The 13,918-nt window shown below is 46.5% G+C and overlaps 2 protein-coding genes across 4 annotated transcripts in view; one reads left to right on the plus strand and one right to left on the minus strand.

The window, feature by feature from the left end:
* The window catches only part of mfap2 (microfibril associated protein 2), a 36,640-nt gene extending 32,874 nt beyond the window's left edge, over window positions 1-3,766 (plus strand). For both annotated transcript variants that reach the window (XM_073031823.1, XM_073031824.1), the window contains exon 8: window positions 389-3,766. In XM_073031823.1, the coding sequence (XP_072887924.1) occupies window positions 389-492 (104 nt within the window). In that variant the 3' untranslated portion in view covers window positions 493-3,766. The remainder of the gene's footprint in view (window positions 1-388) is intronic.
* LOC140718286 (uncharacterized) overlaps window positions 3,585-13,918 on the minus strand; it is a 135,872-nt gene continuing 125,538 nt past the window's right edge. For both annotated transcript variants that reach the window (XM_073031820.1, XM_073031819.1), the window contains exons 35-36: window positions 11,535-11,714; window positions 3,585-9,197 (exon numbers count right to left, since the gene is read on the minus strand). In XM_073031820.1, coding sequence (XP_072887921.1) covers window positions 9,114-9,197; window positions 11,535-11,714 — 264 coding nt within the window. In that variant the 3' untranslated portion in view covers window positions 3,585-9,113. The remainder of the gene's footprint in view (window positions 9,198-11,534; window positions 11,715-13,918) is intronic.

The following is a 13,918-nucleotide window of genomic DNA, read 5'->3' on the forward strand; positions in this document are numbered from 1 at the left end:
ATGAGAGTTGGGTGATCACCTGAGGGAAATAAAGTTCTGGGGATGAGCAGGGGAATGGGACTGAGTGTGCTAGGGTGATGCTATGAATCAGATGGGATAAATGGACTTTGGTGTTGTTATGAATCTAGGCAGGGGACCAAAAATAATAATGTTGACAGTGTTATATTTGTCTTTAAACCTGCGGAAGGGATTAGTGTTCAGTCAGCAGATCTATAGCTTGGGGGGGGGCTCCGCAAAAGTAATATGCAATGACACTGTTCCAAACCATGAGTGGTTTCTTTGTAAAAAGCTGTGCGCTCAAAGGACCTGCCGACTGTTCGCTGTGGGCTCATTCGGAGCCTCTCCATCCGCTTGCCGCCTGGTCTCACCTTCTCCGTCTCCCTTTCAGCTGACCTGTGCCGAGACAAGTACTCAAAGTGTGGCGTATTGGCCAATAGCGGGCTGTGCGGCCAGATGGCATCATCGTGCGTCAAGAGCTGTGGCTCCTGCTGAGTGGGGCGAGGGAGCTGATGGAGAGGGCCTCACGTGGTGCTGTGGTCCAAGAGATAATCTCCATATATATCAATAATATACATTAAGTAATTTTAGAGGAATCATTTTCATATTTCTATAACTCTGATGGTGCTGAGAGACTTTTCATATAAACCTCATGATTAAGTCAGTTCTTGATGCACACATGTTCTAGATTATTACTGTTTGGAGGCGATCCTTACAAGCCAGGTTACGTTTACCTTAGGGCTTAGTTCTCCCATCCTTTTACAAATGTGAGTGTGGTGACTTATGGAACAAAACATTCACTGATTCATTTAGGCTTCGTTGTACTTGTCTGGGAAAATTGTGGTGGGGAGAAGAGTCCCTCACAATGAACTTACTGCCCCTCTTAATCCAGTTTCTTGGGAGGGGAGAAAAATTGAGAGTACTTTTCTCTTTCGTTCTGTCAACTCTTCCTTCCTTGATTTTGATCTTTTAGCCTTTGCTATTCCCCAGATCTCACCACCAAAGTCCATCCTGCAACTAACTGCTTTTCTGAAGGCAGCCTGATAGTTGAAAGTTGTTCTGACACAGCACAAAAAGCCAGATTATGGAACCAGTCAAACACTCTTCATTTCATATTTCCAAGAGACAACCAACTGGCAGACTATCTTAAATAGTGGAGATATTCGCACCCCCTCCTCGCCTTTGCATGAGTTTTCCCTCTGATGGACGTTAGTATTCCAGTCTGTAGATCGTACCTCAGAACTCCCAGGCACTTCTGTGTCTGCAGTTTGGCGACGTTACACAGTACTCCTGGTCTCAGGATGAAGTGTGAACACTCTAGCCTCACATTACACTGATCCCGTGTGCCACCTCAAGTCAAGACGGACCATTCATTTTGGGATAACAATTGATGACTGTTAATGTAACACTCAGCAACGTTTAGTAAGCGTTCAGTATTTTCTACTTGCCAGACGGTTTTTGGTGCCACTGTACTTTCTCCCCCATACGTAGGAGTGTAGCGAACCTACTTGTGGGTGTCTGCGAGATTGAATGGACATGGCAGTTGTTAATAAACACTGCATCACGGCCAGTGGTGAATGACGTGAGGCTGGGCGGAGATGCTGATCTAACCTTTTCCCTCTAATGGTGCCACCGCGCTCATCATATCAAAAAGTCAAGAAACCATTAATACGTGGCTTTAAGCTTTTAATGAAATACATCTGCATGGGTTCCAGGACACGTGCCTGGGAGTGTAGTGGAGGGGCTGTGAAATGGTTCCAACAATTATGCCACAACTTTTGAATCCCCCGTTTCACAAACGTGCCAGTGTACGTTTTTCAGATGGATTAAAAGAGATTCACAAGGGATGTGAATTTTATGCTTATATTTTTACAATTACTTTAGCTTTCCACTCACCTGCCCACTCTGTAGCATCCATCATGATTCCCAGACTGACTACCACACCTTTAAGCTTCATCCTTGCAATATGCTTCTGGGCAGATTTCGATCTTTCTGACCTTTCTCCAACCTGTCTGATATTGCCATAGGAATGCCAAACATGTCTTCCTGATCAAAAATGCCTTTGCTATCACAATATGTGAGCAGTTCGGTAAATCAGTTATGAACTATGTAAATCTCCACACGTTAGTATCAGTATTAAGATTCTGCAATCATGATGAACTCACCTAAGGAACGCGAAGCCGCTTGGTCACTGACACTCCGATGAATTGCTACATCCTCGTGTTGCTGTGGTATTGTTGCATTACTGTTTAAGTGTGTACGTGTTTACTGTCAGCTGAAGCCTTCCTGGTAATGCTCTTCAGGAGCACTGTACTGTAATACCCTAAACCAGTTATCCAGGGGAATTTCTGTGAACAAATACTGGATTTAGAGACTTTCCGAGGAGTTCGGGATGTCTCCATTTCATCAAACTTGGCTTCAGTTACATCTGTTTTTTTAAAATAATTTTTCAGTGATGCTTAAAAAAAATCTCTATAAACATAAAGAGGAGGTTGGGGAGCTGTACAGGGTTTAAGGAGCGAGGCACGCCATTTCTGCTCGTGATATATTGTTAAATGTGTTGTGTGAAAGGCTCTCAGCTCGAGCCCCTGGTCTTGCTTTGCTGCCTCTTCCAGCGAAGGTGAAGCGAGACTCAGTACTGACCAGCCAGTAGTCACATTCTACACAGCGTTCTTGGAATTGCTTTTCCATGAAATCCTGTTGTAGCTACATGCATGGACATAAATACTTGGTGACCAAAGGATTATCATGCAATTAGACCTTGGGGACTGTCAGTCTGAGGCCCTTTCCAGTTTAGTGAGTACTGTCTGCTTGAGGATCTCTGAATGCCTATAATACAAAGATTCAAGGTGGGGGAAGAGAAACAGAACAGAAACGGGGTCCAGCTGTTAAATGTCCGCTATTTGTTTTGGAAATGTATATAGTTACATAATATGTTCCTAGCATCTTGTGGTCAAACAGCTACACCATTCTATATCAGCACCAATGGCCCAGCTCCCCCTTTGAGATCCGCATCAGCTCACGTTAATTGCACCTCTGCAAAAACGAGGAAGGAAAATGCAGACTATAGCGAACGGTCAGTGAATTGGATCGGCCTTTTCACAGAACCAACGATGGGCTGAATGGTCGCCTTCCGCAACTCATTGGTTCAAGTACCAGCAATCCGTTGGGCAGCTGGCTCCATCAATGCCCAGAGCGGTCTTCAAATGGGAATGGGGGTAGCTGTTAAATACTCCAGCGGCTTCCCAGTTGGTCAGCTGGCTAGGCCTGCAATTGTTCTCCCTATCCCTAAACGTAGATCAGCCGAAGCTCTCATTGCTGCCCGCTAACCAAGTTACTCGTTTTCCCTGCCGGAAAATGCTCCTAGATAAGTGACATCAATCTGAGGTGTGCTTGGGTGTCTCCCGTGACACAAATACCTGGTTAAGCTCACTCTCCGGGTTCATAAATGAAGGGCTACTTGGGTCCATTCTACATGGACACGAATCCCAGGAGGTCAATGCTTTAGAGAGGGGCAAAACTTGGGGGGGGGGGGGGGAGAGGCAAGCCCCATTAAAACGAGTGCTCATTACTCTGTACACTTCGACATGTGGAAAAATGAAACTTGAGACATCTACTTGCTCAGAACTCCTCGGTATAAACGTTCTTGAAGTGCGATTGGGAGGAGGTGCCGCAGTATGTATAGCTGAGTGAGATATTTCCGTGTAATCTGATTCATATAACTGATATATTCTGTTTTGTACAAAATTAAAAATCACTTAAACATCAAGATGATGGCGTCTGGTTCGTTGCTTTTCCCTGATATTTGTCAAAACATTACAAGGATATTAAGGCCGATCAAGACGTTACATTTCTCTTTGAGAAGCAGAGCAGGCTCCAGGCATGCTGCACGTGTCTGGACCTTCCCACAGATGGACTGCTCATGATTAAGCAGACAAAAGACTGCAAGAACGTAATATCGATCAGAAACTGTTTTCTAAGTCAGCTTTCTTCCTCAAGTATGGCCCAGTGAAAAATGAAGGAAAACAACCAGAAGAGTTAATTTTGTGTGCATTGTTTATTTTTGGTAACATCTAGTGTTGCAAGTCACAGCAAAGTGCCTGTCATAATGAGTGACACCCGTCATTTCTCCAATCCACTTCTCAGTGTGATAAAAAAAATTCTGAGTAAAAAAAATTAACACCGAGTAACACTGAACAGGTGAAATACAGTTAGTGGATGCAAGGGACAGAACGGCTGGTAATGCAATAACACACCTACAAAAACAACCACCCCAAACACACACTTGAAATCAGTACAAACACGTCACAGGGCTCGGGTACAGCAAGCGCTTGGGAAAAGCAGGGTCAGAACAGAATGCTCGTCTGGTGCCTGGCGAAAGATGCTAGGTGGGTGAAATTCAACATGAGGCAGTGTCGGGGACTGCTGCAAGAGACGCCTCGTGGGATTTCCCTCGGTGTCCAACCCACTCAAATATCACTCGGCCGATTTCATGTTCCCCAGGGCTCATTCTCAACATTTTGATCATAAGATTATGGCCATTCCGGAGGCAAACACAACAATTGGATTTTGGTTGTCAAATTCAACATTTGGAGATTTTCCACGGCAGCTCTACAAAGGAGCCAGAAGTAGCACCAGCGAGAATCCTTCGTGAGATGCCAGAGTAACAAAGTAAAAGCTTGCTAAACCTTCAGGAAGACACATTTCTGAGAACTTGTAAAACATCACTCTGCATCTATTGCAATTTGTTAGAAAAAAACCACCAGTTTATAAAACAGCAAACGCAAACACGTTCTGTACTTCTCTGGGCAAAGTACAAGGAACTAAAAACAATCTATTTCTCACTTTTGTTCAAAGCCACGGCTAAAATCATTGGTAAACAACAGAAATGACGAGAAAATTGAACCATTTCTAAAAACAGATCGAAAGAAAAAAATAAAATTTGAATGCAAGTTGCATTGATTTTGTTTAGATCATGTGTAAAAGAAAACTTGTAAGCATAAATCTATTTTTTTTAAAAAAAGTGATACTTAATAAAATTGTATTGGTCCAGTTAGTTGATAGAACTATTCATCTGCATTGGTTCTGGATTGAGTAATCTTTGATATAGTGTTTACTCTCCAAAGTTCACTGCACAAAGTTGCTGTCAAACAATGGACTTCAGATTTGAGTGCACTGAATTAAAGTTGACACCAGAATTCAATATATTAGCTTTCTCAAACAATTAAGAGCTTGTTTTTGCCAACTACTAGTTATTAAAGTACTTTAAAACTAAATGTTTTTATGGTCATACTGAAAGGATATATCCTTGATAACTAGAAATAATTGCATTCTGGATGATGAATGTATTAAATTAAACCTATCTTCAATCCCAGTAACATAACTTATATTAAATTATAAGGAATGCATATCTAATGGCGTGCAAACAAGCACCTTGTGCAGTCTCTAATCGTACAGAGGCTCCCTTTGCAGTCAAGAATTAATGCACCATTCAGTGAAATACTATGCCAGCTCAGCAAAGTTACCTGATCAAATTCAGCTGGACTGCATGACTGTAGATAGGACAGTGGCAATAAGAAAAATCCAGCTGGGCTCATGGTGCCTTGTACAATTTACCAGCTTCACCGTTTACCAGGCCTCGCTGCCAAATGCTCTTGAGTGAACCTTGCACAGTGACGGGTTCAGGTTCAAGTTTGCAGCTCTTCCCCCTCTAACGATCACAGGCCCTTTTGGGAGAGAACCAATCAGACAAGCCGGCTTCTCCCAAGTACTAAAGCGTAAACTGCTACCTTAATTTTCTCAGGCCTACTCACTGCCGATCAGGGTCGAATTTGAGGCCTCCCCATTTTGGATGGCTCGGTATCCCGCATGCTCTGAGAGGGATCAGGGAAGCTCTCGTATCAAGATAATAAAAACACCATCTGGTTTAATGCGACTTGGTCTGCATTAACTGCATCAAAACTTTGTAATCATTTTACCTCAAAGCCTTTCAGTTCCAATATTAAAATCTGCCTGACTGGCCTACTCTTTCCTGTTGGCCTGGAAGCAAGCATTCCCAGCATTTGCTAGTCTGGCACCACAGTAACTTATAACCAGCTGAAGTCCAACCATGACTCGCAACTCTGCTCAAAGTGGTTGATGCTGATCAGGGAACTAACGGTTTATGTTCTATGGACACTTGTGGATTAAGAATTGGAAACTGAAGTGGGAGAAAACGCACAACATGAGAAGTGTTTTCTCCTTATTCAGCATTGTATTCCATGACCCATATGTGACAGGGTTAGAGTCAACATTTCAATCATCGCCACCTTTCTCCACACTGATCTCAGGACATGACTTGGAAGGAAAAGAAAGTTCTCTCCAGTTTTTAGCCCTGCAGTTATTCCTCTCCCAACAATAAAAGGAGGCAGATTATGTAGTCACTATCACAGTGCTTTTTGGGGAGAATCTGGCTGCCATCTTTCCTGGATCACAATAGTGACAAGGTTCCAAAGAAATAATGGCTGTGACACATTTTGGAACAACCTTAATCAAGTGGTCAGTTCATCTAGTTTCTGAATTTTCCTCACCTGTAGAGGTTCAACTAAAAAGCAAACAGCAATTCCACCACTGAACTCCATTTCTTGTCAATCAATCAATCAGTTTATTTATTTATTTAGCGATACAGGGCGGAGTTGGCCTTTCCTGCCCTTTGAGCCTCGCCACCTCAGCAACCCCTGACAGCTCTCATTAACCTTAATCTACTCACAGGACAACTAACCTACCCAGTACAACTTTGGAGTGTGGGAGGAAACCCCTCACACTCCACGCGGATGATGTAGAGACTCCTTCCACACGGTGTTGGAAATGAACTCTGAACTCCGACCCCCGAGCTAACCTCAACCTTGCCGCCCAATCCAGTTCAGCTGATGGCAATGGATGAGGCTTGCTTGCAGTCGCACCATTTGCTTTGAGACTAATGAAAAGCCATCAAAAGCCTTAATAATTAATAACAACTCCAGGCTGAGACCAGCTTGCAAAGAACAGGAGTCCTGTCAAAAGACTAGTGACCTGGATTTTCTGTGTCCACCTTGAAGGATCTTTTGGGTCTTTACTCCCCATGGGCAGGTAACAGAGCTGATGCTTAGAGAAAACATTGGACACATATGTGTGTGTGCTTCACGTGCTTTGTAATCATTGGGTAAGCCACACCACTAAAGACTCACCCCAACTCTCCTAGGCTGTGCATATCCCCCAAAAGTAACAAACACAAAAATAACAAAAGTAAACATCACCTCCCATCAAAAATTACTGGTCCCTGTGGGTGTATTGGACTCACCGATTATAATTTCAGAATGCATTGTTAACCAGATATCTTGTTTCATGTAAACAACTCATTCGTTCATAATACCCAACAACTTTAAATGCAAACAAATGAGACTAATTTGAAACCAGTCCAACTGGCTCCAGATGCTCCAGGACTCTACAACAGGCAGACGGGGGGAAACGGTGACCAGCTGGGCCAGAATGTTGGCTGAGCTGAATGTGTTGCGTGTCTGTGGATGGAGCAATGGCGCACAGCTACTCACAAGTCAGGTGGAAGAGCGAGTGCACGAAAACACACGGCCCAGTACAGCGTAACTAGGCCAGGGCTATTTCCAGCTGACACACTTGAAACGGCATTGGTGAGAGTTGAATTAGGAGCTGGACTGTCACGTCAGGAATGTTTCCAGGTCCGTTAACCAAGCGCTCAGAGGCCTAAGCAGGCCAGGGAGCATGGGTGGAAAAAAAGCACAGTCAACGTTTCGGGCCGAAACCCTTCGGCTGGACTGGAGAAAAAAAACCGAGGTGGGGGAGAGGGGAGAGAGAAACACCAGGCGGTAGGTGAAACTTGGAGCGGGAGGGATGGGGCAGAGCGAGGATGTTGACTGGTGAAAGAGACAGAAGGCCATGGAAGAAAGAAAAAAGGGGTGGGGTGGGGGAGGAGCACCAGAGGGAGGCGATGGGCGGGCAAGAGGAAAACACGAGAGGAAAAGGGGATGGGAAATGATGGGGGGGGGGCGGGGGAGCCATTACTGGAAGCTTGAGAAATCGATGTTCATGCCATCAAGTTGGAGGCTACCCAAATGGAATATGAGGTGTTGTTCCCCAACCTAAGTGTGGCCCTCTCACGACAGTGGACATATCGGAATGGGAATGGGAAATGGAATTAAAATGGGTGGCCACTGGGAGATCCCACTTGTACTGGTGGACGAGGTGTAGGTGCTCGGCAAAGCGGTCTCACAATCTATGCTAGGTCTCACCGATATACAAAAGGCCACACCGGGAGCACCGGACACAGTACGTGACCTCAACAGACTCACAGGTGAAGTGTTGCCTCACCTGGAAGGACTGTTTGGGGCCCTGAATGGTACTGAGGGAGGTGTAGAGGCAGGTGTAACACTTGTAATACTTTGCCGAGCATCTACACTCCATCTTTCTTCCATGGCCTTCTGTCTCTTTCACCAGTCAACTTCCTAGCTCCTTGCCTCATACCTCACCCTGCAGGGTCCATCTATCACCCGGAGTTTCTCTCTCCCTCACCTTTCAAATCTACTCCTCAGCTCTTTTCTCCCCCAGTCCTGCTGAAGGGTTTCGGCCTGAAACGTTGCCTGTGCTTTTTTCCCCACAGTTACTGTCTGGCCTGCTGAGTTCCTCCAGCATTTTGTGTGTGTTGCTCTGGATTTCCAGCGTCTGCAGATTTTCTCTTGGCTACTCAGGGGCCTACTCCATTTGGATACAAGCTCAAGAAACAGCGGGATTTAATCGGCAGACAGCAGTGCAGGAATCCCAACCGTCACTGATCACCAAGTCTAATCCTCCCACGCCTGGAAGCCCTTTCAAAATCGGAACCATCATTCCAGCTACCAAAATGGGCAGAAACCTGCGCAGACAGGTTTCTCTGAGGCCTTGGCAAAACCCCTCTGGGTGATCTTTGTAATACAAACACAAGACAATGGAGCGTGTGAATGATGATTTGATCCGGATGTTGGGTAGGTGGGGAAGTTTTCTTGACTTTGCTATCAATGGGGGTCTGGTGTAAGAGAATGCAGGCTGGCAGCCTGCTGTATTGCTGTTGTAAGCAGTCTGGAATGGAGTCAGTTTCCAGAGGTGATGGAGTGGGAATACTGAGGTTGGTGCCGTCGGAGTTCCTGCTGTAGCTGGTCCTTCAGTGTTAGTACCTGCAACACAAAAGGGACACGGGCACTGAATGACTGCAACAAATTCAGAAAAGGGAATGAGACCCCAACAGCCATACAAAACCAGTCCCTCAGAGAAATAAAACCCTCCCAGTCTGAGTGACGGCCGGTCGGACACAACCTTCCCTCCGTGCAGCCGTGATAGGAGTTTGCCCTTATACTTCTTCCTTCACTGCCATCCGGGGCCTTAGCAGTCCCTCCAGGAGAGGCGACGCTTCTCCCGCAAATCTGTCAGGGTCATTTCCTGCACCCAGTTCGGCCTCCTCTACATCAGTGGGATACGGCGCAGGGTGGGGGGACTGCTTTGTCGAGGGCCTTTGCTCTAGCGGCCAGGCTCTCTCAGTAGCCACCCATTTCAATTCCACCTCACAGTCCCGCATCCGCATGCCTAACCACAACCTCTTATTATTTCTTGGTAGTCTCCAAAATGACATCTCACACAATTCAATTCTCCCTCATTCTGGTGGCCCTCTCCCGTCCTCTGCCCATCGCCTCCATCTGGTTCCCCATCTCCTTCCCTTTATTCCATAGCCTGCTGTTCTCTATCAGAATCCTCCTCTATCAGTCCATTCACCGATCACCTCCCAGCTTCTCACATCATTCCCTTCCATTCCTCTCCTTCCCTCGCCCACATTCCCCCTCACCTATCCCTTGCCAGCCCGTACTCCCCCTCCTCCTCCCACCATCTTTTCATTCTGGTGCCTGCTCCCTTCCTTCCCAGTCCTGATGAAAGTTCTTGGCCCAAAATGTCAACTCCCTCTATAGAGACTGCCTGGCTTGCTGAGTTCCTCCAGCTTTTTGTGTGTGTTGCCCAGGCACAGTTATAATTATTAGTCAGAGCACTCCTGTCGGCTATCAGCTCCCTCCTCGTTATTGAACTCTATGTGGCTTTATCTACCATCCATCTGGGTGTATTTTCCATCCCTGCCTTACTTCAGAAAATCACAGACATATCATTCCCTTCTCGTGGGTTAATAAAGCAGACTTGTTCTTGTCTGTGAACACAGCCTGATTCAGGCTAGTGCTGTCTTGTCTGTGAGTATTCTGTATCCCTAACAAAAGCCAAAAGAGTGGAAAAACTGTAGTGACCCGTCCAAGTTTGAACAGATTTTTAATAGATAAACGTCCTGAGGAAATTTTAATGACAATAAAAACAGATTTATTTAAATACAGAAAACCTGCAGATATCATACACAAGAAAATTAATATTTATTGTCATTAGAGGTGACAATACTTAGAGATTTTGATCTGACACACTATGATCCATTAATGTGTGAGGTAAATATCAGATAAAAACACTCTGTTTACAAATGGAGCTGGCTTCGTAATGATGTGGAAACCGAACTGTTGTATCCAGCTGGGAAGTCATTGCAGTACATTATCCTGAGATTGTAGATGTTCGCGATGGATACTTTCCTAAGGAGCTGGTTCTGTTGACACAGACTCTGCTCGAGGTGAAGAGCAGGCGCACCTGAATCCTAACCCACGCGAGAGTCTGTGCGGCGGTTGAAAGGAACTGCAGGCTCACAAGGAAACGAGCTGTTCATTGTGATACTGAGCAGCGCCCGCCAGCCAGATTCATTCCTTGCACCTTGTGCTCAGCCGCTGCGCTCAGGTGGAGACTGGCCAGGATGCCCCTGCTCCTGACCCTGAAGCCCCTGGAGTGACTGAAGGCCCAGGGCAGCAACGTCCTGACAGTCAGCTCAACGTTCAGTCGGTGGATGGAGGCACGAGAGGCAATGGAAACTAGAGCAAAATAAAACAAGCTACTGGAAGGATCCCGCAGGTCGGAGAGCATCTGCCCAGGCAGGGGGGACAGATGACTTTTTAGGTCGAGACCCTGTATCAGACCGATGCAAAACGCCAACAGATGCAGCTTGGCCTGCTGAGTTCCTCCAGCAGTTTGCTTTTGCCTTCAACTGATGAACGTTTCACACTGGGCTAGAACTTACTCTCCATTCCTAATGAACACTTTAACCAAGCGACTTGCTACATCATGTCAGGGGACACACTTAGAGCTGAAGGTCACATTCCCTGAAGGAAGGTGGTGAATTACATAGTTCCTTTTATAAACCACAATCTAGTAGTTACCATTAGTGATACCAGATTTACTTAATCACTTGAATTTAAGTTCTGCACAGTTGCTGCTATGGGAGCTGAAGTTTTATCTCTGCATTAAGAGCCAGGCCTCTGTAAGCCTGCCCAGTAACCTGACTGTTTTGTTGCTGTACCAGCTGTAGGGAACAGCCACTTCACTGAAATTCTGTGGAACTGGACCCCAGCGACGCGCGACAGGATCAAACGCCCGCCGAGGGTTACCTGTTCCTCGAGTCCCTTCACGCGCTGTCGGTGAGCCCGCTCCCGTGCTTCCAGGGTCCTCTCCGTCTGTAGCTGAGTGACACGCAACCGTTCCGTCTCCTTCAGGAGCTCCTGCCGGTGGCGGGCAGCGGCTTCAATTAGGCTTTGGGAGTGGCTCTGTTCTACGTCTGAAAGCTGGGCCTGGAAGGGAAACAGAAGTGTTCAGGGTGGCAGGGACAAGAGATACCAGCCTGGGAAAGAGGGGAAAGATGTTCTCTCACCGGATTCAGAGCACGATCCAGTCCCACGTCAGAGCAATGACATATTACTGCCAGCACATGATACAGATTAATAGCAGAATCAGGAGTACATACATATCAGTACCCTCCACTTTCACCTCTCAGCATCATTGAGTGACTGTGGCGTCTGGCAAAACGTAAACCAGCAGCCACCACAACGGGCCTGCAGAGGAGCCATTCTCTCAGCTCATCACGGAGAGTGAGGAGGACAAGTTGCCACGCCAACAGTGACCTTTAACCTCACCATCCTCTCGGGCCAGAATGAAAGGCGAGGATCCTCGTTCAGGAATGTCAAATCATTAGTTTTGCAAACCGAAAGGAAAATACCTCTCGGAATTGCAATATAAACAGAAAATGCTGGAAATACTCAGCGGGTCAGGCTGCATCTGTGGAGGGAGAGATGGGTTAATAACCCTGGTTAAATGTTAACTGTTTCTCCCTATGGAGATGCTCTCTGACTGCGTGAGTTTCACTAGAAATGCTCTAATTATAAATTGAACAAAGGTAACCGCTCATACCGAAGGTTCTAGCAAAGCTGTGTACTGGCAAGACTAATACTAAAAGAGTGGGTACTAGCAGGCTATAATGTTATCTGCAATTCAGAGCAGAGTGTACCGTGCACTAGACAGCATTGAAAACCACAGCATGGCCTGGGAATAGTTCTGCTGTCATGCCATCAGCTTCAACAGGCTTGGAAATTATCATCCAAAAACAAACACAACTCAGAGCTCGATATTTTCCCTTTTCCTTTTACTCGAGACCATCTGCCACATTAGAACCTTCCAACTTTGATGCCCATCTCCATGAGCTTGGCAGATGGGCACTGGGAGTGGCCGCGCTCGTGAACTGCTGGCATGACAGGAACTTGGGCGAAGTCGGGCAGCTGGGGACAAGACAGCGCTGCCGATCGCAGCAGCTGGGACTCACCAAACACGACGATATCTTCCCCCTGATAATCTGCAAATCCACCTTCAGGGGTCAGCAGGAAGTGGAAAGAGAAATAGCTTACCATTTTTAGCACGGCTTTGCAGTGTGAGAGCGTGTGCGGCACTAATCGACAACCAGACGTTCAGTCACCAAGAGCTCAGGACAATTACTCACCAGTCAAAATCAGTCAAACTTTGAGGAACAGTGTCTAACAAGTCTATCAGGTTTTTTTTCCCAGAGCAACCCTGCCTTTGTACACCACCTCTCAATCCATTTCTTCTCCAGGAGCAGCTAAGCACCTCTTAAATTAATTTACACTGTCCACTTTAAAGTCATTCCAGCCTGACATGGTCCATGTCAGCATTACCTGCAGGTTCCCCTCCAAATTGCACACCATCCTGCCTTAGAAATACAGTATATCACTGTTTCCTCCTCGTTGCTGCATCTAAACCCTCCAACCACTACCGACAGAACTGTGGGAGTACCTTCACGGGGCAGGTGGAGGAGATTCAAGAAGGTGACTGATTATCATCTTCTTAAGGGCAATTAGAGACAGACAATAAAAACACTGGCCTTGTCAGAACTGCCCAGTATTCAATAAAAATAGCTTAAAGATGGTATTGTTTAATTTGTTAGAAATGTGTGGTTAGCATCCGTCTGTCTCGAAGGACAATGGGTGATGATCGTCATCGCAAGCCTGGGTGGACGGTATGGAGATCCTGAGATGCCCAGTCTCGGCCTCACCAGTGTAGTCCAAAGGAAAGCTTATGAAGTAATACGCTTGGCTGCAGGAGCTGCCGGAAGGATGTTCAATGACATTCAGCTGCCTTAGGGGCTCCACTCCAGATTGGCTGTCTGGGTTTACTCCCACAACCTTCATCACTCCCGAGGCTGCCAGCAAAGCAGTGGGGCTATTTACCCACAGCTGGGGATCTGGTTCACGAGCACCAGGGCGTGTCCACGCACCGGTGGGCCTGTGTGCTACGTGTCCAGGGGCCGGACCTCCTCCCCGTCCTCTGTAGCTGAGCCCGAGTCCGAAAGGAGTTCGGTTTCCGTGTGACACCAACGAGGAGGCACTACACGAGGCTTGCTGTTGGAGAGGCTGTGTACTGGCAGGGAGAGACTTACACACTCAGCTCTCCTTTTTGCGAGACTGCTGGCCGGCGGTGGAAGCTGAAA

This window comes from Hemitrygon akajei, chromosome 29, assembly GCF_048418815.1.
Source record: "Hemitrygon akajei chromosome 29, sHemAka1.3, whole genome shotgun sequence".
Taxonomy (NCBI): Eukaryota; Metazoa; Chordata; class Chondrichthyes; order Myliobatiformes; family Dasyatidae; genus Hemitrygon; species Hemitrygon akajei.